This window comes from Saccostrea echinata, unplaced genomic scaffold (genome assembly GCF_033153115.1).
Source record: "Saccostrea echinata isolate AGI-Se365-2 ecotype Australia unplaced genomic scaffold, CSIRO_AGI_Sech_v1 ptg000009l, whole genome shotgun sequence".
Classification (NCBI taxonomy): Eukaryota; Metazoa; Mollusca; class Bivalvia; order Ostreida; family Ostreidae; genus Saccostrea; species Saccostrea echinata.
Window position 1 is genome coordinate 24,677,954 of NW_026889758.1, and position 21,492 is coordinate 24,699,445.

Here is a 21,492-nt window from a genome sequence, read left to right on the forward strand (position 1 = left end):
AAAAACATTTTAGAAGGATGGGTTGCTTGCAGAAATCCTCTTTAAATTTCTTCTTCATTTGAGCACTTTTTTCCTTGCTAATCTGTAAATTAACAAAATATTCATGCACCAAGTGAGTCACATTAAGCCAATTTTTATCAGACATATTTTCCTTGCTCTCATTTTCTGTTTTACACAAATTATCATCCCTCAGAACTATGCCATGTGTATTCCAAGGAATGACAGTGACACAAATGACAGTATCCACTACAACACACAGTGTAATAAGTATCAGAACATTAATGGCCATCTTGGCCAAGTATTCAGTCCTTATTTTTGATAGTGTATCTTCCTCTGTATGTACTTGGTAACTGAATCGTGATAACAACGAGGGAGTGATAATCTGCAAGTACAAAACAAAACGCCTAGGAAGGAAACTCCAGCTTTTAGTTAAAATAATTTGAACAATACGGCATTATGTATGTTATATAGGGTTGAGGAAAATTGTTTATGTGCTGTATTGAACTACCATTTTACAGGATATTATTACAGTCAGTATTTGTTGGTTTTTTGCTTGCCTAAATATTTCATTTCCTAATGATAGATGCATAATTAAGGTTCTGCAATTCTTTTCACGAAATCAGATACAAAATAACTAAGAGTCTAAGATCATAATCTACAATAAAGATGTCTTTAATTATATTTTTATTTTTAATTCTAAAATACAGGTATCTGTATAACCATCAAGTTTTTGTTTATTTCTATAGTCACATGAGTTAGTCCACCTATTGTGATTCTTTTTTGTCCAAAACCAGTTATATAAAGTATGTGAAAATTATATAAATTTCAAGTTTCTTGTCAACAATTTACAATTGAACCAATTTCAGCCACAGTGGAATAACAATCTTAAGAGTATGTTGACCAAAAAATAAATAAATGAATAAATAAAATCTGAACATATGTATGCATGTAAGTATTAATCATATGTTTGGAACTTGAACCAGAGCCTGAACATCAACCAAGCAAATTATAGATGAGTATAAAAATCCTCTACCAGAATATGTTTTTAATGTCAATAGGTTGGTTTTATCTCACAGAAAAGGGTTTAAGACCCCTCTACACACTGCCCACTAAAGAGGTCTGACTTTATGCAGCTGGGGTAATCTACCCTTATATTAGTCTAGATCTGCAGTGTTTTCTCTAAGATCTAGCTATCTGCCAAATTGACCACTTCAGGCGATCAAAATGCCACTTGAAATAAAAAAAAATCAATTGTTGTAAGGTTTACAGAGATTTGTCACAAACTTCATCCCAAAGCCTGTTACAATTGATCTACTTTGAAATAAGGAGAAAACTCTGGATCTGAATTGTTAAAAAATAAATAATGATAATAAAATTGACTGTGTAATACTCAATTTTTTATCAATTCAAGCATTCTAGGCCAAGAAAAATTAACTGAGCACTTTTTATTTGCATGTATTTTCTCCACTTAGCTAAACAACAGTGATTTCTGTTCAGCAATAACTTTGTTGTCTTTGAACATTTGTCCTTGGGGAAAATGCCAGATTTAGTTGTTTATAAAGGGAAGAAGTCAGAGATATAATGGTGTTTTGTTATGCTGGGGGGATGCTTAATTTTTCTTGCAATTTATGACAGCCCAACCAATTATGCATTTATTTATTAAATGTGGTTAAATGGAATGGCTTTAAGTTGAGAGATTTTTTTTTTAATAATTTTAGATAAATGTGGTTAAATGGAAGGGTTGAAAGTTTAATGATTTTTTTTTTTAAATTATTTTAGAAATATAGGAATTGAAAACTTTGACAGTCTACCAGTAGCACACTACCTAATCTGCTTCGTATTGTAACGGGAGAGGAGAAAAATGCAGCGGACCAGACCGGGATTTGAACCCGGGCCCCCTGAATCTCCAGTCAGGTGCTCTACCAACTGAGCTATCTGGCCACCGTCGTTCGAACCCGTCTGACCGCCACATTCCTCCCTCCTTAAAGGTCTTTGGCCCCCCAAAGACTCCAACCCAGGCTCATCCGTGGCAGGCCTCTCACCTGTCACTTCCAGGGCATGGCACGGCACCAAATGTATCAGGAGAGGAGAAAAATGCAGCGGATCAGACTGGGATTCGAACCCGGGCCCCCTGAATCTCCAGTCAGGTGCTCTACCATCTGAGCTATCTGGCCACCGTCGATCGAACCCGTCTGACCGCCACAGTATGCTGGGTCTGACCTATATTTTCCAGATGAGTAAATACTAACTCTACCTGAACCAAACTAGCATGAATGATGTATCTAGGGATGGACGCTAACAGACTTGCTTCGGATGCTGGGTCTGACCTATATTTTCCAAATGACTGACCAGGTTAAAGTATTTTGAGTAGCTCTATAACTATATGGCCTGTTATGAGACTTGCATAGATGATGCAAGAAGGGATGGACATGTACCAGACTTGCCTCAGATGTTGGAACTAACCTACATTTTATGAATGAGTGAACTGGTAAATTTTTTTGGAGCAGGTCCATTCCCAAGTAACTATAAATGTCCTATTCAAATCAAACTTGCATGGATATTGATCTCAAAAGGCACACAAACTAGATAAAAAATTGGAGTGAGATTCATCTTACTTGTGGATAACATTTGTTGAGGTGAGCTTCACAATCTTGATTACCTATTTTTTTTGTTTGTTTTTCAGTCAGGAACCACAGGAAACCCCAAAGGAGTGATGCTTTCACATGACAATGTAAGTTGTTAACTTTAATGGTGAGAAAGTTTTATAAACTTGTCTTTTTTTAAAGAAAGGATGGCAGATAATAACGTTAACATGAATTGGTGCTAAATTACACATATCCTTTAATTTAAAAAAAAAATTAAATTCATAGTTCTCTATTCATGTATGGTTCTCTATAAAGTTGTGGGTAGAGTATAGGGTATGAGATATATTAACCTTAAACTAATTAACTCTGATTTCTTGCTGTGGCAATTGTTGTCATTGAAAATGTTGTTTATCTGCTAGAATTTACAGTGAAATTTCTCAAATATTCCTTTTTTTTTATATCAGATATATTTAGAGAGTATTAAACAATTTTCCCTAGGCAGTTAACATGAATGCTCCCATTTTAAAATTGTTTGATGTAATTTCTGCACAACTACACATAGCTAACCTGGACAGCAGGAATATTAGCCACTAAGTTCAAAGTCATCATGGATGCTGAAGTTGTGGTGACTTATCTCCCCCTGAGTCACATAGCAGGGCAGATTGTAGACATATACATTCCAATGAAATTTGGTGCCACTGTTTACTTTGCAAAGCCTGATGCACTAAAGGTTTGTGGTGCTGACAAATGTGTAATGGCACCAGAGTCTCTTGTTTTGGGTGATGGATGTTTAAGATTATTATGGGGAATAATGCTTGTAGCCTATCTGGATTAAATCTCCAACACCGATCTCTGTCTCTGGTGCCTGTAAGATTTATGTCAAGCAACATACAAGTTTATCAGGAGTTTGGTTTTCATTTTAAAATAAGAAAAGCAATATCAAATTTTCCCCATCATTCAATTAACAGTTGATACCAAACTTGAGGTAAACTTGAATGTTTCTTGACATAATGATCTATCTGTCCCCAAAAGGACATATAGAATAAATATGCAATGACTTGGTATTGATTATGATTTTAAATACATGCTTTCCAGTTGACTTGGACAGCAGGAAAAGCTGCAAGTATTCTGAGCTCCAAGTTTGCTTCCGACACTGTAGTTACTTATCTGCCCCTTAGTCACATTGCGGGCCAGATGACCGATATTTATGTCCCCATCCAGAATGCCGCCACAGTTTATTTTGCCCAGCCGGACGCTCTCAGGGTTTGTTAGTGCATGTTTGGTTGCAAGGAATTTTAATTTGCATGAAACTAACAAATTAACAATAAACCTAATTACGTGTTTGCATAAATTAAAAGGTATATATTGCCTGTGAACACTACTAATAATTTTTATCCTCAAATATAACGCACTAACAAATCTCCAGTCACCTTACATATTTATTTTTAAATTTATTCCTAACAGAATTAAATACATCATTTTGAGATGGTGGTGATGTGTTTTCTCAGAACCATGCACTTGTATTTATAGAGACTTAGAAATTCTTTACTTTCATAATAACAGTTTGTAAGTTAATGTCATCTGTGTCTGATACATACAGAACAAGACTTGAATATAACTCTAGTTATTTAAAAAAATCCTTTAATTACTTTTTAAAATTGAAAATACAGTGGCGCCTCGTTTATCCGGACGCCTCTGTCCCCAATGAAATCATCCGGATAAATGAATTGTCCGGATAATTGACTCACATCTCAAAAAGCACTCTCTAAGCATGTACATTGTATATATGCACATTCTTGTTTCAAATATGACAGCAAAGAAAAAAAAAACTTTTAAATTATATTTTAGTTTATTGTTTTAAAAGCAGTAATTGATTAAAGAAAAAAATATATTAAAATGTAATTTACACACACAAAAAAAAAATGGATGGGCAATTTTATGCTGAGACCTCCTATTTTAATTCGCCTTCTCTTTGGCCTGTGACTTCATGGGCTGAGCAAATTTTGATCTACAGTTGTTTTATTTAGCCATATATTATAATTATTGAAGCTCATATGATACGACAGAACTGTTCAGCATCATCATTAAAAATGTTCAAATATAAACTAACCCCGTATATTCATTACACAGGGTTACTTTAAAATTAACTGCAAGCTTACTCAAACAAAGTATTAAAAACATTCGTAAACACAAGCCATCTTCATGATTATCAATATTTTTTTTTCTACAGACACTAAGTTTGAATTTCGATCATTAAAAATACCTTGATAAACGTAATCAACTTCTGTACGTAATGCCAGTTTTATATATCTTTTCTTAAGCAATGGTCGTTTGTAAACGGTAGTACATTAAATAGAGATATTTCTTCAGTTATGTACCTTTCTAAACTGTCTTGTGGGGAAAAAAGCATTTCAAATACATTTACGTTTTTAGAAATGGAAAACAGTATTTTAAACTAACGCAATCAACATGATAAAGAGCATTACGAAATCACTCGTTATTTATTGTTCATTTTATTTACAACTCTCCAAAATTCTCATGAATTTACCAATGTATATACGGTTAGCAATATGATTTTGAACAGATTATTATTTAATTAATGCACAGTGTAAGCTAAATATTAAAGATAAACGTGTGATTGAATTAGGGTAAACACACGCTAATTATAGACACTATTGTTTGTAGGTCACAGGTAACCGTCTTCAAACTGACTGCATGGCCAATGTTTTTACAACAATTAACACGAATGCAAGCGAAGTGTGAAAAAGTCGTTTCTTGAAAAATTACCGTCCGGATAAACGAGTCATTTTTCAATGAACTATTACATTTTGTAGTAGAAATTGACCGTCCGGATACGGAACGCGAATTTCCGGATTAATGAGACAAAATAACGTGGAAAAAATCGGTTCCCAAAAAATATCGTCTGGATGGTGAAGCATCCGGATAAATGGCATCCGGATAAACGCGGCGCCACTGTATATATTTAAGGACATACGCATCATACCTTACATAATGATAATTTTTCAAGATATTCTTAATTTAAGATTATAGTGCCATCAGATGTTCATAGACAAGAAATCAGCATGCATTACTAGGGGTTTTGAAAAGATATTAATTGATGAAAATTCTTGTATAATTCAAAGAAAAACACACAAAAATTATTGAAGATATATTCTAGATGTTTTGTTTATCCAAACTTGTTTTAGAGGAAGTGTACAACAGCATAACAGCATATATAGATATTAAGAAGTAGCACACAGTTCCTTTAACTATTGGAACTCTTCAGCTCCAGGGAAAAGACAATAAAGTTCTAACTAACATGTTGCATATCTCCTTAATGAAACTTTCAGGAACTTTCATTGTAGGGTGTGTGTCTTGTGCTGCATGATTTAACAATGAATGCTTTCTTGGTTTATGTGGGGATGAATGGTTGCATCATTGCATATTACAGTTATGCCTCATTAATCCATTTCTGTTCCTGAGAAAATTGTCCCTATTAATGAACCATTGCATTACTGAAACCTACTTAGTATATATAATTGTAAATTGTTACCTATAAAGAGGGCTAAGGGTCTGGATTATTAGAGCTCGGATTAATGAGGCTTCACTGTATATGGTGATACAAGTGATATAAGCAATTCAATGAAATGACCACCTTTAACTTTTAAATAGAATTATGTAATTATTATATATTTTAGGTAAACATATCAATGTAAGATAGTTTGTTAAATTCACTAGTAACAATGATCAATTGAAGCCACAACACATTCATGATTGGTTTCAGCCATTTTATTAACTAAATGGTCATTATTTTTAGCTCATCTCCATATGGTCAAAATGAATTTATGCTATACCCCTGTTGTTGGTATCATTGTATACGTTTAAGGAGCAAGTTTATTCACAAGTAACTTATAATGAGGCCTACTTGGACCAAACTTGCTTTGATAATGCATCCAGAGATGCTCACTACCAGACCTGCCTCGGAGCTGGATCTGACCTACATTTTTTGGATGATGACTTGGTTAAAGTTTTTGGAGCATGTCCATCCCCAAGTAACTATAACCCCTTTAGTGACCAAACTAACATGGTTGATGCATGTAAGGATGCACACTGCCAGACATGCTTCAGATGCTGGATCTGATGTATATTTTCTGGAATTTTGGAGCAAGTCCTTTGCAAATAACTATAAGCCATAAGATGACCAAACCTTGATTGATGATGCCTCAGGAGATGCACACTACAAGACATGCTTGAGACCTTCATCTTTCAAATGGTTGAGCAGGTTTAAGTTTTTGGAGCAAGTCCATTCCCAAATAAATATTGTGACCAAACATGCATGCATGAAGCTTTTCTAAATGGTTGCATACTACATGACTTGCTTCAGATGCTTGATCTGACCTGATCATTTTCAGGATGATTGACTAGTAAGATTTTTGATCAGGTCCATTCCCAAGTAACAGTAAGTCCAACCAATCTTGCATGATGATTCATCCATGGCTCATTACGAGCACACTCATTAGGGGTGAGACTTTGATTTACTACTAGAAAATGTTTGTCAAAGTGAGCTTTGTAATCTTTGATTTATACCTATATTTGTCAGAGTGAGCATTGTAATCTTTGATTTATACCTATATTTTAGGTTTGGTTGTGACTATGTCATGTTAAATTTTATTGGTTGAGACATATCATGTAGATAATTGGATGAGGCTTTGCAACATGTTTATTTTGATTATCATCTGTCATGTTGATTATTGGATATAAAGCTTTTTTATATTGATTACAGGGCTCACTGTTAACTACTCTAAAGGAAGTAAGACCCACAGCCTTCCTTGGTGTCCCCAGAGTATGGGAGAAAATGATTGAAGGAATGAAACACAGAGCCAGAGAGTTTGGATTCCTGAAGAAAAAATTCAGTGCTTGGGCAAAGGATGTTGGCTACAGGACCACATTGGCAGAGATGAACCAGTAAAACTTATTAAATCTAGAGTTCTTAATGTATATTCATTTCTACTTTGAGAAACTTGAGTTAAAAAGGTCATAATTTTTTTGAGAAAAAAATCAATTTAAACCTGAAGTTGGGTAAGAAATAAATTAAACCTCTATGTTTGGGGAGAAAAATGAAGAACTATGACTTTTTTCCCTCTTTTACAGTGAACCTGTCCCAGGAACTTTTTCAATTGCCAACTTATTGTTAAAAAAGGTGAAAGTGGATTTAGGCTTTGACCGTTGTAGATTTTACTTGTCAGGGGCAGCTCCTATTATGAAAGAAACCATTGAGTTTTTTTATGGCTTACACATACCACTTCTGGAAGTGTATGGAATGAGTGAGAATTCAGGTCAGTGTTTAAAAAAATATGGGGGTGGGGGTGGAGAGGGGTTGCTAATTATACATAGATATTTGGCTAAATAATGAATGATCCTAATACATGTGTATTCTGGTGTGCATGTTTGTAAAAAGAAAGATTGATGTTTGGAATTCCTTGTGATGTCATAGACTTTTGCAAATTCTTCCATTATTTATAATCCCTGCAAACAAGGCTTGGGGGTGTATAGGAATCATCTTGTTCATCTGTCCATCCATCTTGTCTGGGCTGTAAATCTGTAATGGAGAATCATTGGAAGCTCATACTTGGTACAAAGATTTTATATGACCTGAAGGGTTGCTATGACCTTGACCCAAGGTAATTCTGACAAGTTCAAGGTCACTGGCAGAAAAAATGCAAGATTTGTGTCTGGACTATAACTTCTTAATGGAGAAGCATTAAAATTTCAAACTTAACACAAAGATTGCTTGTGACATGGATGTGTCATGACCTTGACCCAATGTCATTTGATTAAACTAATCACAGATATTATCTGTGATCTGAGGATATGTACTGGCTTGACTCAAGGTCACTCAAGCAAGTTTAAGGTCACTGGCAGAAATATAATCATGTCTTGGTTATATCTTCTTTGTTATGGAAAATTACTGGAAGTGCTTACTTGGTACAAAGATAGTTCATAACTTAGAATGTGTCTTGACCTTAATCCAAGGTCATTTTGGCAAGTTCAAGGTCACTGGTAAAATTTTTTTAATGTTTTATGTCTGGTTTATAACTTAATATCGAAGAGACATTGGAAGTTCATACCTCACACAAAGATTGGTTAAGATCTAAAAGTAAGTCAAGGTCATTTTATCAAGACTCAAGGTCATTTTATCAAGTTCAAGGTCACATTTAGAAAAATGTGTAATTCTTGTCCTGATCATATCTTGCAATGGAGAAAATTAGAGGTTCATACTAATCACAAATATTACGTGTGATCTGAGGATATGTATTTATCTTGATCCAAGGTCATTTCATGAAGTTCAAGTTCACTGGCTGAAAAAGACTTTTATTCATGTCTGGTCAATAATTCTCAAATAGAGTACTATTGGAAGTTGATACTTATACAAAGATTGTTTATGATTAAAGATTGTGTCATATTCTGTCATTAGGTCATTTTTGAAAGTTCAAGGTCACTGATGGAAAAATTGTCAAATCCAAATTCACTGTATATATTTCTAATGGAAAAACATTGAAAGTTCATACTTCACAAAATTATTACTTATATCCTGAAAGTGTTTCATGATCTTGAAGCAAGGTCATACTGGCAATCCAAGGTCACTGGTAGAAAAAGTATAAAATGTATGTCCAGTATATTATTCTCCAATCTTTAAGTATTGGAAATTGAAACTTCAAAGATTATTTGTGAGCCAAAGATATTTCATAATTTTGACCCAAGGTCATTGTGGCAGTTCAAGGTCACTAAAAAGTGTAAAAATTCATGTCGTAAGGTCCATAATTTTATAATGGAGATGCATCATTATTTTGACCAAGGTCATTTTGGCAAGGTCAGGGTAAGGTGCCACAATGAAGAATCAAAGATTTACTTGGGAAAAATCTATGAAAATCTTCTTCTCAAGAACAGCCAAGCCATGTTTAGTCATATTCATATGGAGACATCCTCAGGTAGAGTAGATTCAAGTTTGTTCAAATCATGACCCCCAGGGGTAGGATGGAGTCACATCAGGGGATCAAAGTTTTACATAAAAAATTTTATTGGTGTCTTGAAAAATAATTACGTAAAAAGTGCCAAATATTCTAATAGAAGAATTTATTTCTTCATTAACACAATCAACTTTGAATGAAATGCAATGAAAACAGAGTTCAGTGTTTCTAATTTGTTTAATTGATTAAATAGACCAAAGAGCATACAATTATCAAAGTGAATTTGCTTTAAAAACATGGTAGCATCACAGCAATGGACAAAATGGCCATCTTTTACTGTGTTAAATTTAATTTCATTATGGGTGAGGATTTGAGTGGCAGTTGGCCGAGTTACACAAGTGGCCATTTATTCCAGTTAAAATATTTAGGAAAAATCATCGGGGGGAATTAAAAGTGGCCGCCGCTGGTCACCAGTGATCATTGATTTCAAGTGGCCACTAAGACAGTTTTGACTATAGTTAATCTACTCATTGGTAAAGTACCTGCATAACTTGAGTACATGTAATTCATCATTTACTTGTAGGTCCACACACCTGTTCTCGCCCAGACAAATTCAGGACTTGTAGTGTGGGCACAGAACTCCCAGGGGTGAAGACAAAACTGGCAGATATAGATCAGGAGGGAAATGGAGAGGTACACAGAATTATTTTTTGTTACAATAACAATGCCTCTTTTGTTTGAATGACACATATGCTAATAATGCTTATACATGTACTACATTTAAAGTTTCCATGAATTTAAACACATTTTATATTTTTGAGTTAACTTCGATTTCTCATCAACTTATCCTTCTTCAAGCTGGATACAGGTTGTGTGTTACTCTTTTTCTTTGCATTATATAGATTTGTATGTATGGCAGACATGTTTTCATGGGATACCTAGATGATGAAGAGAAAACAAAGGAGGCATTTGATGATGACCTTTACCTTAGGTCAGGGGATATTGGAAAGAAAGACAAAGATGGATTCTTGTTCATCACAGGAAGGAAAAAAGGTATCCAGTATTTCCCAAAAAATAAAGAGTTTTGTAAAGATCAACCTATCAAAAAATGCATGTGTATTATCAATGTCAGAGTAAATTTTTCAAATAGATATGTATTAATGTGGATATGAAAATGTCATTTTTTGGGGGGGTACTCTATGTGAGTGATATTTACATTTATATGGTTAATTTTAGCATTGAATGCTTATTACTGAAGCCCTTTCCTGTGGGGTCCCAGTAGTGATCAGTATGTCGATCATTCATCTATCTGCTATTGCTTGTCTGGAGTGTAATTTCTTTACCCCTTGGTCCAATCTGGCTCTTACTACACCCACAGAGTACCTATTAGTTAAAGGTGTGCAGTGATCTTTATCAATGTTTGTAGTATACAGTCAAGGTCAAAACAGGCAGAGGTTTACAGGTCTCTGTGTAAAGTCTTTGTGTGAATCATATTTTCTCTCCTCTTGACCCAAGTTTGCTAATGTTTCACTTGCAGAGTGACCTTAAGTAAAAGGTGACATCAAACCATGTCAAAAGTGAAGGTCAAGCAGTTCTATGTGTAAAATCTTGTCTGGAGTATATTTTTTATGCTTATGACCCTATTTGGCTCACATGTAGATTTCCAATTGAGGTTGATCCAAGTTTGGATTCAGTGGTCAAGATCAAAACAGATTCTAAAATTCTTGTCCAGATCAGGTTTTCTTTTCCCTTTGCCAAAACTGGGTCATCTTTCACCATAAGAGTAACATTGGGTAGAGGGTGCACAGTGTTTGAAACATCATTTTTCAAGGTCAAAACAAATATTTGTGCAAACATTTGATGTATAATTATTTTTCTAAGTACATTAAAATTCTGGTAGTCTTTAACTTAATAAAATGTTGTTTTAAATCAAATGAGGGAGAAAGTTTTTTTTTTCATCTTCCTTTTTTTTAAACACAAGTTGAGCTGATTCTCCTCCTTACATTAAAATAGAGACTTTTTCTAAGCACAAAATGTTCCTCTTCAACAACTCTACTTGTATCTCTCTTATTTATGAAAAGTGGGGCCCTTTTTAAGCGCTAAGCGCAGTGCAAAGCGCTTACTGGCATCTTAATACTACTTCCGTTCGCGATCCAGCGCCACTAAGAAAGTTAGATAACTCCACCGAGTCTTCTAAAAATATGCAACTGGAAATCCCCGATTCTATCTTGGTCAAGTACTGCGTTACGTGCATTTCTAATTATAGGTGTCAATTAGTGAGATAGAGAGTACGAAAATCCGCTCTTAGTGGATAAGGGCGGTTCTTATCTCTTCATTTCAAAAACAAGTCGGCACACATTACTTGTGTTAATTCAAAGAATTTATTAGAAAACCATCTTTGGTGCGAATATATCTTAAAAAAAGATTCATTATATGTCATGTAGCAGGGTTCGAAATTCACTACATACAACTCGCAAAACGCGAGTTAGAATTCCCCAATTGCGAGTTAAAAATTAGGTAACTCGCAAAAACTTGCGAGTTGATTTTTTTTGCATTGAAACTATAGCAAAATTATATAATATGACAGAACACAATGCCTTTGATTTAAATCAGTAATTTAAATAAAAGTCACACTGTAGTTGTATTTTGTGTATTGTACAGTAGTTACTTTTTCCTTAAGTTACATGTATTTAATTTATATAAATTTAACTTTATATGAAAATTGCGAGTAGTCTTATAAAATTGCGAGTTCACTTTCTTGGTACTCGCAATTATTTGCGAGTTGTAATTTTAGGGAGTTTCTAACCCTGATGTAGTGTAGTGATTGAATATGTACATATTTTCAAAGCTCAGATGGGATTTTAATAAGTATACTCAAACTGAAATTAAGTTATTTAGTAGAAAATTTCGCATAAAGTTGATTTACAATATACTTACGTTCTATATAATTAATATCCATACTAATAATATTTCTTCTAGACCCTTATTTCAGACTATGTAACTAAAAACAAGTCTTTCTATTATCACCCTTGTACCATATAGAGAGCTATCAATGGTGTTGATTTTCACATCTCAGTATCAATTAGTAACAGACTAGCATGCATTCATGGACTGTCTATACTCGTGTTATAATCTATACTTGTAACATGGATAAAAAAATATTATGTAAAGCTGTGCGTACATGTAGGGCACGTAGAGGCTGTGTTTACAACTAATCCACTTAGAGAGGATAACGAATTTTCTCGGAAACATTGATGACAAATATGGTGCTTTGAGTGTGCAGTGCGCAAGATATGGCGTTAGATGCAAAACCTTAATTTTTTTTGTATTCCGTTTAACCGAACACACCAGTGCAGTTGATATTTTATTCCTCTCAGCACGCCATTGAATGTACTTCTAATAAATCCTTTCTATAAAATCGTAAATTTATAAATCGCTTATGAATATGAGAGAAAAAAAATGAAATGTACTGAAAACAATTCAGACAGAATATTTTGTTGCTTTTAAGATCTTTTATTCATAATTTTAATAAATATGTTATCAGTAAGGAATTATTTTATCGAAGCAATAAAAAATAATGTCTTATTTTTCTGAGTGCACTTTAATTTCTAACAAATGAAATCACAGTCAACAACTGTACAGCTAATCTTCAGTCTGAAACACTCGTGAACACGGAATGAATTTATTAATAAAAAATTTCATCAGGACATTTTTAGCTGTCAATGTTGCACATTTAATGAGAGGAATTCATATCAAAGTCATTTTAAAGTGTTCAAAATTGGTCAAAATATACATTTTCCAGCAAATGTATAGCTATGTGTATAGTCTGAATTTTGTAGGAAAACTCGTCGACCCCGCCCCTCCCCCTTTCCAATTGCTTGCGATTTACACGCAAATCTATAGCTACATTTTATGGACTCTTAAGGTGACGGAGAAGTGTAGATATTGAATATAATTAAGTGTAAACCGAGGCACTCCAGGAATCCAAGATGACGAGTGTCGAACCTTTCGTCTTTTTATGTACAGAAATATTATATATAATTTTAAAAGTCCTAATTTCAGTGACTTCTTTATTTTAATCAATGTATTCAGAGACACCTAGGAAAATACATAATACAAAAATACACAATCCTGAAACCAAGCGCCTATGGTTGAATACACTGTGACATCCATCACTGTGGACTTTTTAAAAGCTTATTAAAGACTTTTTGAAGACACGAGAGGAAGAAGAGCTGGTGAAATATTTTGCCTTACATTTGGTGAACCATGTTAACAAAATTTAAGAGAAACTCTATGTTATTGTCTTATTATATTTTTATGCCCCCGGATCGAAAGATTCCGGGAGTATATTGTTTTATTGGTTTTGTCCTGTCTGTCTGTTTGTCCGTTTGTCTGTTGTCAACTTTAACCTTGCCCATAACTTTTGATTGGTTGGAGCTATGACTTTCATATTTCACATGTGTATTCCTTGTGACAAGACCTTTCTTTGGGTACCATAAATTTGACCTTTTGACCTTGACCTTGGAGTTTGACCCACTTTTGCAAAATTTTTTGAAACTTTAATCTTGGCCATAACTTCTGAACAGTGGGTGCTTGGGATTTCAAACTTCACATGTGTATTCTTTTTGACAAGGCCTTTCTTTGGATACCAACAACTTTGACCTTTTGACCTTGACCTTTGAGTTTGATCTACTTTTGAAAAACTTTAACCTTGGCCATAACTTTTGAATGGTTGAAGCTAGGGCTTTCATACTTCACGTATGTAATCCTTGTGACATAACCTTCCTTCGGATACCAACCACTTTGACCCTTTGACCTTGACAGGAGTTTGACATACTTTCGAAAAACTTTAACCTTATTCATAACTTTTGAATGGTTGGTGCTAGGGCTTTCATACTTCGCATATGTAATCCTTGTGACAAGACCTTCCTTTGGATACCAACCACTTTAACCTTCGCATAACTTTTGAACAGTTGTAGCTAGGTCTTTCAAAATTCACAAGTATATTCCTCGAGACAACGGGAGGTCGTGAGTTCGAATCTCGGCCGCGACAGACCTAAGTCGATAAAAAATAGGTAGCAACTGTTCCTTCGCCATGCGCTCGGCACTTTGGAGTGAAAGTTGCGGGTCTTTCGGATGAGACCTTAAAAACCGAGGCCCCGTGTCACGGCAGGCGTTGGCACGATAAAGATCCCTCACTGCTCAATGGCCCTGAGTGCCGAGTAAAGGTCAAAATTTGAAGCCCTTCACCGGTATATGGTGACGTCTCTATATGAGTGAAAAATTCTCGAATGGGACGTAAAACAATATACAATCAATCAATCAATCCTCGAGACAAGGCCTTTCTTTGGGTACCAAAATTTTTCATCTTTTGGCCTGGATTTTGACTTGAATTAGAGAAACTGTAACCTTTGCCATAAGCTGCCATACGGGGGCATCAGTGTTTCACAAACACATCTTGTTATAGATACTTTACTAATACGAAGTATTGTGACTAAGCCATTTTAATTTGAAGTTAAGCAAATTAGGACTGGAACATGAATTTTCTATAAACTTTTTTTTTGTTTGTTTTGTGTGTGTGTGTGAGGGTGTGTGTGTGTGTGTAACGTCCTCTCGAGAATTTTTCACTCATATTGAGACTATACAACTTGGCTATAGAGGGCTGCAAATTTAGACCTATGCTTGGCACTTACGGCCTTTGAACAGTGAGGGATCTTTTACGTCCCAGCGCCTACTGCGACACAGAACTTCGGTTTATATGGTCTCATCCAAAGGACCGGTCTCCACGTCCCACACTGGGATTTGAACCTGCGATGTAAGGATAAATTTGCATAACTATTGAAATGATGTAAAAGAAAAAGAAAACTAGAAGCGAGTGCTGCTCATAACTGCAAACTAGTTTTCAAAGGAACGCCGGGGCGAAGAGTAAATTTGGATTGTGCACATTGCTCCAAATGAACATTTTTCCATAATAACTTCCGGGAATGCAATTTAACACAAATATACTTTTTTTCCATATCTGCGGAATTGCTCTTACATGCGATAAACAAAGTAAACTTTAAAAAAGTAACTGACTTGCTTTAATGAAATTGTGTAATAATTTTCTCTCTCTCTTGATTTAATAACGACTTATAACGATGTCTTGTGATGACATAGACTTGAACCTTCAAATATATCCTCGTGCGTTTTAAATAGGCAGATACAAGTTTTATTTTAAAGTGAATATGTATCAAACAGCTGTGCTCGCCTCAGCGGTTGCACTGTCAACATATAACTTACTCCAATACAACAGGCATTTTAAATTTAAAATAAATCTGATGAGTTTCAAATTTACAAACATTGCTTAGCGCTTCCCAGTACTTTCAGTACTTTGATTAGATTGGTCACCATCTTGATGATATCTAGTTGTACTATGTTGAAAGTTTATGAGTTTGGCATAAAACTAAATAACATAATAAAGGTGTAACTTTATAATGTTCTTGATTTATTGAGTGATCACAATATATCTAGTTAGTCTAAAATCTAGTATGCTAGCACCCAAGTTGAGCATACTAATTGAATAAGAAGGAAATAATAGAGTGATATTCTGTTGATTTGTAAGTTATGCTGTTTGTTACATATTGTTGTTGTGTTGTTGCACTCTGTTGTTGCTGTGTTAGTTGTTACATTCTGTTGTTGTGTTGTTGCACTCTGTTGTTGCTGTGTTAATTGTTACATTCTGTTGTTGTATTGTTGCACTCTGTTGTTGCTGTGTTAATTGTTACATTCTGTTGGTGTGTTGTTGCATTCTGTTGTTGCTGTGTTAGTTGTTACATTCTGTTGTTGTGTTGTTGCACTCTGTTGTTGCTGTGTTAGTTGTTACATTCTGTTGTTGCTGTGTTAGTTGTTACATATACATTCTGTTGTTGCTGTGTAGTTATTTGTTACATTTTGTTGTTGTGATATATTTTATGTTTTCTGGTTGCTATGTTAGTTGTTACATTTTGTTGTTGTGATATTTCTGTTACATTGTCTGGTTGCTATGTTAGTTGTTACATTTTGTTGTTGTGATATTTCTGTTACATTGTCTGGTTGCTATGTTAGTTGTTACATTTTGTTGTTGTGATATATTTTACGTTTTCTGGTTGCTATGTTAGTTGTTACATTTTGTTGTTGTGATATTTCTGTTACATTGTCTGGTTGCTATGTTAGTTGTTACATTTTGTTGTGATATTTCTGTTACATTGTCTGGTTGCTGTGTTAGTTGTTACATTTTGTTGTTGATATGTTGTTACATTCTGTTGTTGCTGTGTTAGTTGTTGCATTTTGTTGTTGATATGTTGTTACACTCTGTTGTTGCTGTGTTAATTGTTACACTCTGTTGTTGCTGTATTAGTGTTTTATTCTGTTTTTACATTCAGAGCTGATAATCACTGCTGGGGGAGAGAACATAGCCCCGGTCCTGATCGAAGACAACGTCAAGGAGTGCCTCCCCTGTGTTTCTAATTGTATATTGATTGGGGATAAGAGAAAATTCCTTTCCATGCTCATCACATTGAAGGTATGGCACAAGACAATTTTTTTAGCATTGCAGATTTCTGTTAGTGATATGGCTATTAAAAATTGTACAGTGCAGGGAACTAATTTTGTTACATAAACCAGCATCAGCATAAGCATTAGTAGCATCAGGATCGAGCTAGCATCAGCATCAGCATTTAAAAAACAGCATTACCAGGATCAGCATCAGCAAGCAAAGGATAAAACCAGCATTGACCTACATAAAATCAGCATTATCCTACTAGCATCAGAAAATCAATGAGTTTTAATTCAGTAAAAAATTAAAAAAGAAAGAAAGAATATTGGTTAAAGTATTCACATTATTGATATATAGTGAGATATTATGATCAAATAATTGTAAAAGGCACTTTTATTGCTTTAAACGGCAATGCTGAAATTCATTATCTACTTCCGGTAGCATGATGCTACTTCCGGTAGCATTGACCTAATTATAAAACAGCATCAGGATAAGGATTACTAGCATTAAATCAGCAAGCAAAGGAAGCATTCAAATCAGCAAGCAAAGGAAGCATTCAAATCAGCATCGATGCTGTAACAAAATTAGTTTCCTGCACTGTAAACTGAAAAATGTGTGATTAAATGTCATTGCTGATATACACATGTCATCTCCATAGAATTTAAATGATATATTTTGATGTGTCAAAAGAACTTATTTGAGCATTTTAAACATTACGCATACCCCTCAACCATTTGAATGTTTATATAATTATTATTGTGGGCTTCATCTCTTTTACTTATGACAATTACTTAAGTCACTATGTTAGGTTTATTGATAAGGAGTGGAATTTTTATCTCTTAGATTCAGGTTTTATGTAGTAATATTGATTCTAGTGCATACCTTTATTTAGAAAAGTTTCAGTCAATCACTTATAGATTAAGGGGTGCTTTTTAGTAATAAATGTAATATGTGATTAGTATTGTTGTTTCTAGGTGGATGTTAATCCTGACACATTAGAACCTACAGATAATTTAACAGCTTTAACTGTTGACTGGGTTAAAGCTCAAGGCAGTGATTCCACTAAGGTATCGGACATCCTAAATAACAAAGATGCTGTTATCCTGCGAGCCATTCAACAGGGTATAGACAAGGCCAATGAGAGAGCCATCTCCAGGGCTCAGAAAATACAAAAATGGTCCCTGCTTCCTCGAGATTTCTCTATTCCTGGGGGTGAACTAGGTATTTTTATAGCTTATAAAAAAATATTCATGAACATGTAACTAAATTATGTTCATGTAGTCATAATGATAAATTAAAATTTGCATGATTATAACATTTTGACAACAATATTATGCAACTCTGCTTTAAAATTTAAAAATAATGTTCTTTTTTGTTGCAGGTCCTACAATGAAATTAAGGAGACCCATTGTGCACAAAATGTATGCAAAAACAATTGATGCATTTTACGAAGAGTAATGAAATTATACAGTATTCTGACTTCTGTATGGGCATATGTTATCATTCAGGATGATGCACTGTTTAACAGCTAAGGGATTTAGTCAAAACACACATTAAAATCATGTTCATTCAAAGAATGAGTGGATTTAAGACTCCTGAAAAAAGCATAAACTGAGGTTTCATAAAATGTTTATTTCTTTCCATAATATAAATCACTGATATCTTAACTGTGTGTTCTCGATACATACATGAATTTGAAAAGTTCTTTACAAGGAAAAACAAATAAAAACGTAAGAGCCCAGAGGATTCCTTGAATATCAATAGGTAAACAGGGTCAAACTTTTTTAATGTCTTAATACATAGTTAGTTTGCTTTTCTTAAGAAAACTGTAGTTATATATTGAACAAAATAATGTCATATTAAAATGAGATAAGCTAACAAACTTGTGCGAAAACTTAATTTTACAAAAATATGTTCAAAACAAAAGTGATTCTTCCATATTGATGCTAGATAGTTACATTACAATATGTCTGAGTTAACCTTTATTTGACCTTGATTGACCTGTTAGAATATAATTCATCATGTGCTGTCCAACTGAGAGTGTACTTGTCAATACAATTATTCCAAAACATGACCTTGATCTAATTCAGATCTGAGAGCATGTTTGATGGGTATGCTGTTTGAAGAATTTAGCAAATTAAATCCCTTGTTATCATGGTTATAATTTTCTGTGTCCTCACTAATCTTTTAATTTAGTAATTGTTGTAAAATAACTAATACCATAATGATATACTGTACATATTAGAATTTCTAGAGAGAGAGAGAGAGATGAAGTTGATCGATAGCTCTGCTTCTATAATATTGATTAGGTGACCTAAAAACCACTCGGGGTAGATTTCAAATTCAGGATGGCAACACTAATATATCATTTCTTTTAATTTTGATTCATGACATCAAATCATTGCTTTTGTACAAATGTTCTATGTAATATAATTATTTAAATTCAATTTTGCTATTGCTTGTAAAATATTTTGGATTCACTTCATTTACAGGAATTGCGAACTTACCTCAAATATGACTTTAAGTCCACTCATTATTTGAATAGGATTCAATTGGTTGTTAAAACTGTGTACACTTCACAATGTAAAAAATATTGTTCCAACAAGTGCCTTATTGAAGATGTACATGTATAAGCAATTTGTTAATTCCTGTGCTTACTTGTGTGAATATTGGAGTTATAAGTTTTCATTGCAAATTAAGACGTGTTTTCAGGTTTGGTTTATCTTAGTCTTAACAGTTCTTTTCCACATATTTATCAGCTTTTAATCAGTTGTTCAGTTCAGTCAATTGTTACAAATCACTTGAGCCTCTTAAGAATGTGACACATATAAAGAATTTACCTTAATCAGACTGTAAAGATTCTAAGGTGATAAATTAAAATTACTCATCTTGCATCAAATGAAATGCATTTCATTAAATTTTTTTCTGTAATCTATATGTATGTCCAGGTTTTAATTTAAAATTCTACAGTTAATGTGGTCCAAATCTTTCTAATTTTTTTTTTTTATTTTAATGGATTTCTAACTGAATCTCGCATACAGCATTCTGTGATTTCTTTGTATAACTGCATACTCAGTGATGTAGTTTTGTACCAAAGAGAAAAACCAAAGTTTCTAATGTATTTACTTATACTAAGGAGCCTCTAGCATAAAAAATATTGTTATATCAAGATGTACTGTAAACTAATTTTAATTTGTTATATTTTTTATCTTATTTTTTTTTTTATATTTCAATATAGTAAAACAATGTTCCATCAAACATGCTTCTTCCAGCAAAATGATCTCCTTCCTAGTAATTTTTAAACATATGAACTTATCAGTTAAAATAAATAGAAATTGTTCTTCCCTTGCACTTTCCAAAAGAATACAGAAATGTTTGATAAATACAGTATACATTTAGCATGAACACGAGTAAAGCAAATTCACATATATAGCTAAGTTCTTTTCAAATTGGGATCCCCAGCAAAATTCCTGTATCAGTTCCTTGAAAAAGTTTATGGTTACAACAACTCTGCAGATATAAAGAATTTACGGAAAAAGCAAACTGATTTTGCATCCCTAGAGGTTAAAATTAACATTTACATCTTTTATTATAATGAATTTCTAAAGATCACAAAATTCAAAATATTAAACGGACATTTTTTGTAAGTATTCATTTTTGAGAATTTAATTCTTAAAAAAGACTTTCATAATCTAAGATATTTAATACTTCCTTGAACATTTTTGGGAGTCAAACTTTCGGGAAAACATATTATGAATTCTGCTTTTACAAATTTGTTATGTATATAACAGCAGATATTGGATATATTGAAGTAAATTCACAGGTCCCCTGGACTTCACTATAACCAAGTTTTACTGTAAATAGCGAGAAAATGATATATACACAGCAATAACTTGATAAGCACTATTGTAAAATGCATATTACATTACAAGTAGTCTTTTTTGAATGCATGTATTAATTTTATATTAAATATTAAAAAAAAAAACATGATGAGAAATAAACCAAAATACAAATGGGAAAGATGAACAGGAAACAAACCAACTCTTCTCAATTTTATGTGTGAATATTATATTCTGTTATGTAAAAAGGAATTTACATTGGAGTTAGTTAGGTTTTGTTGACTTGTATTTCTTAAATTGTAGCAGAATAAAGTATGACCCAATAAAAAATCTATACCCGGTACTGTTACATTGTGTTGTGTTCCTGAATACTACATGTATCTTGTTATAAAAAAAGTAACCATTACATTGTATTCCCATGTACATGTATAAGGATTACAGAACCGAAGATCATTGTCTACTTTGCACTTGTGAGTTGTGAAGAGTAACCTAGCCTTTTATAACATACCGTAATCCAGATAGGTTTTTAGGTTGCTCGTAAGATGATCAAGATTATTATTAGTGAGCAATTTCCATCCTGAATCCAG

The 21,492-nt window shown here is 33.6% G+C and overlaps 1 protein-coding gene across 2 annotated transcripts in view; it reads left to right on the plus strand.

Annotated features, from left to right (window-relative positions):
- Window positions 1-21,254, plus strand: part of LOC133182076 (long-chain-fatty-acid--CoA ligase ACSBG2-like) — a 45,140-nt gene extending 23,886 nt beyond the window's left edge. The window contains exons 8-16 of one of the 2 annotated variants that reach the window (XM_061316793.1): window positions 2,684-2,731; window positions 3,148-3,315; window positions 7,369-7,550; window positions 7,737-7,921; window positions 10,137-10,246; window positions 10,456-10,606; window positions 16,954-17,093; window positions 18,041-18,287; window positions 18,448-21,254. In XM_061316793.1, coding sequence (XP_061172777.1) covers window positions 2,684-2,731; window positions 3,148-3,315; window positions 7,369-7,550; window positions 7,737-7,921; window positions 10,137-10,246; window positions 10,456-10,606; window positions 16,954-17,093; window positions 18,041-18,287; window positions 18,448-18,524 — 1,308 coding nt within the window. In that variant the 3' untranslated portion in view covers window positions 18,525-21,254. Of the gene's footprint in view, window positions 1-2,683; window positions 2,732-3,147; window positions 3,316-3,680; window positions 3,849-7,368; window positions 7,551-7,736; window positions 7,922-10,136; window positions 10,247-10,455; window positions 10,607-16,953; window positions 17,094-18,040; window positions 18,288-18,447 lie in introns of both variants that reach the window. The other variant, XM_061316792.1, reaches the window with a different exon arrangement.
- The last annotated feature ends 238 nt before the right edge of the window (window positions 21,255-21,492 follow it).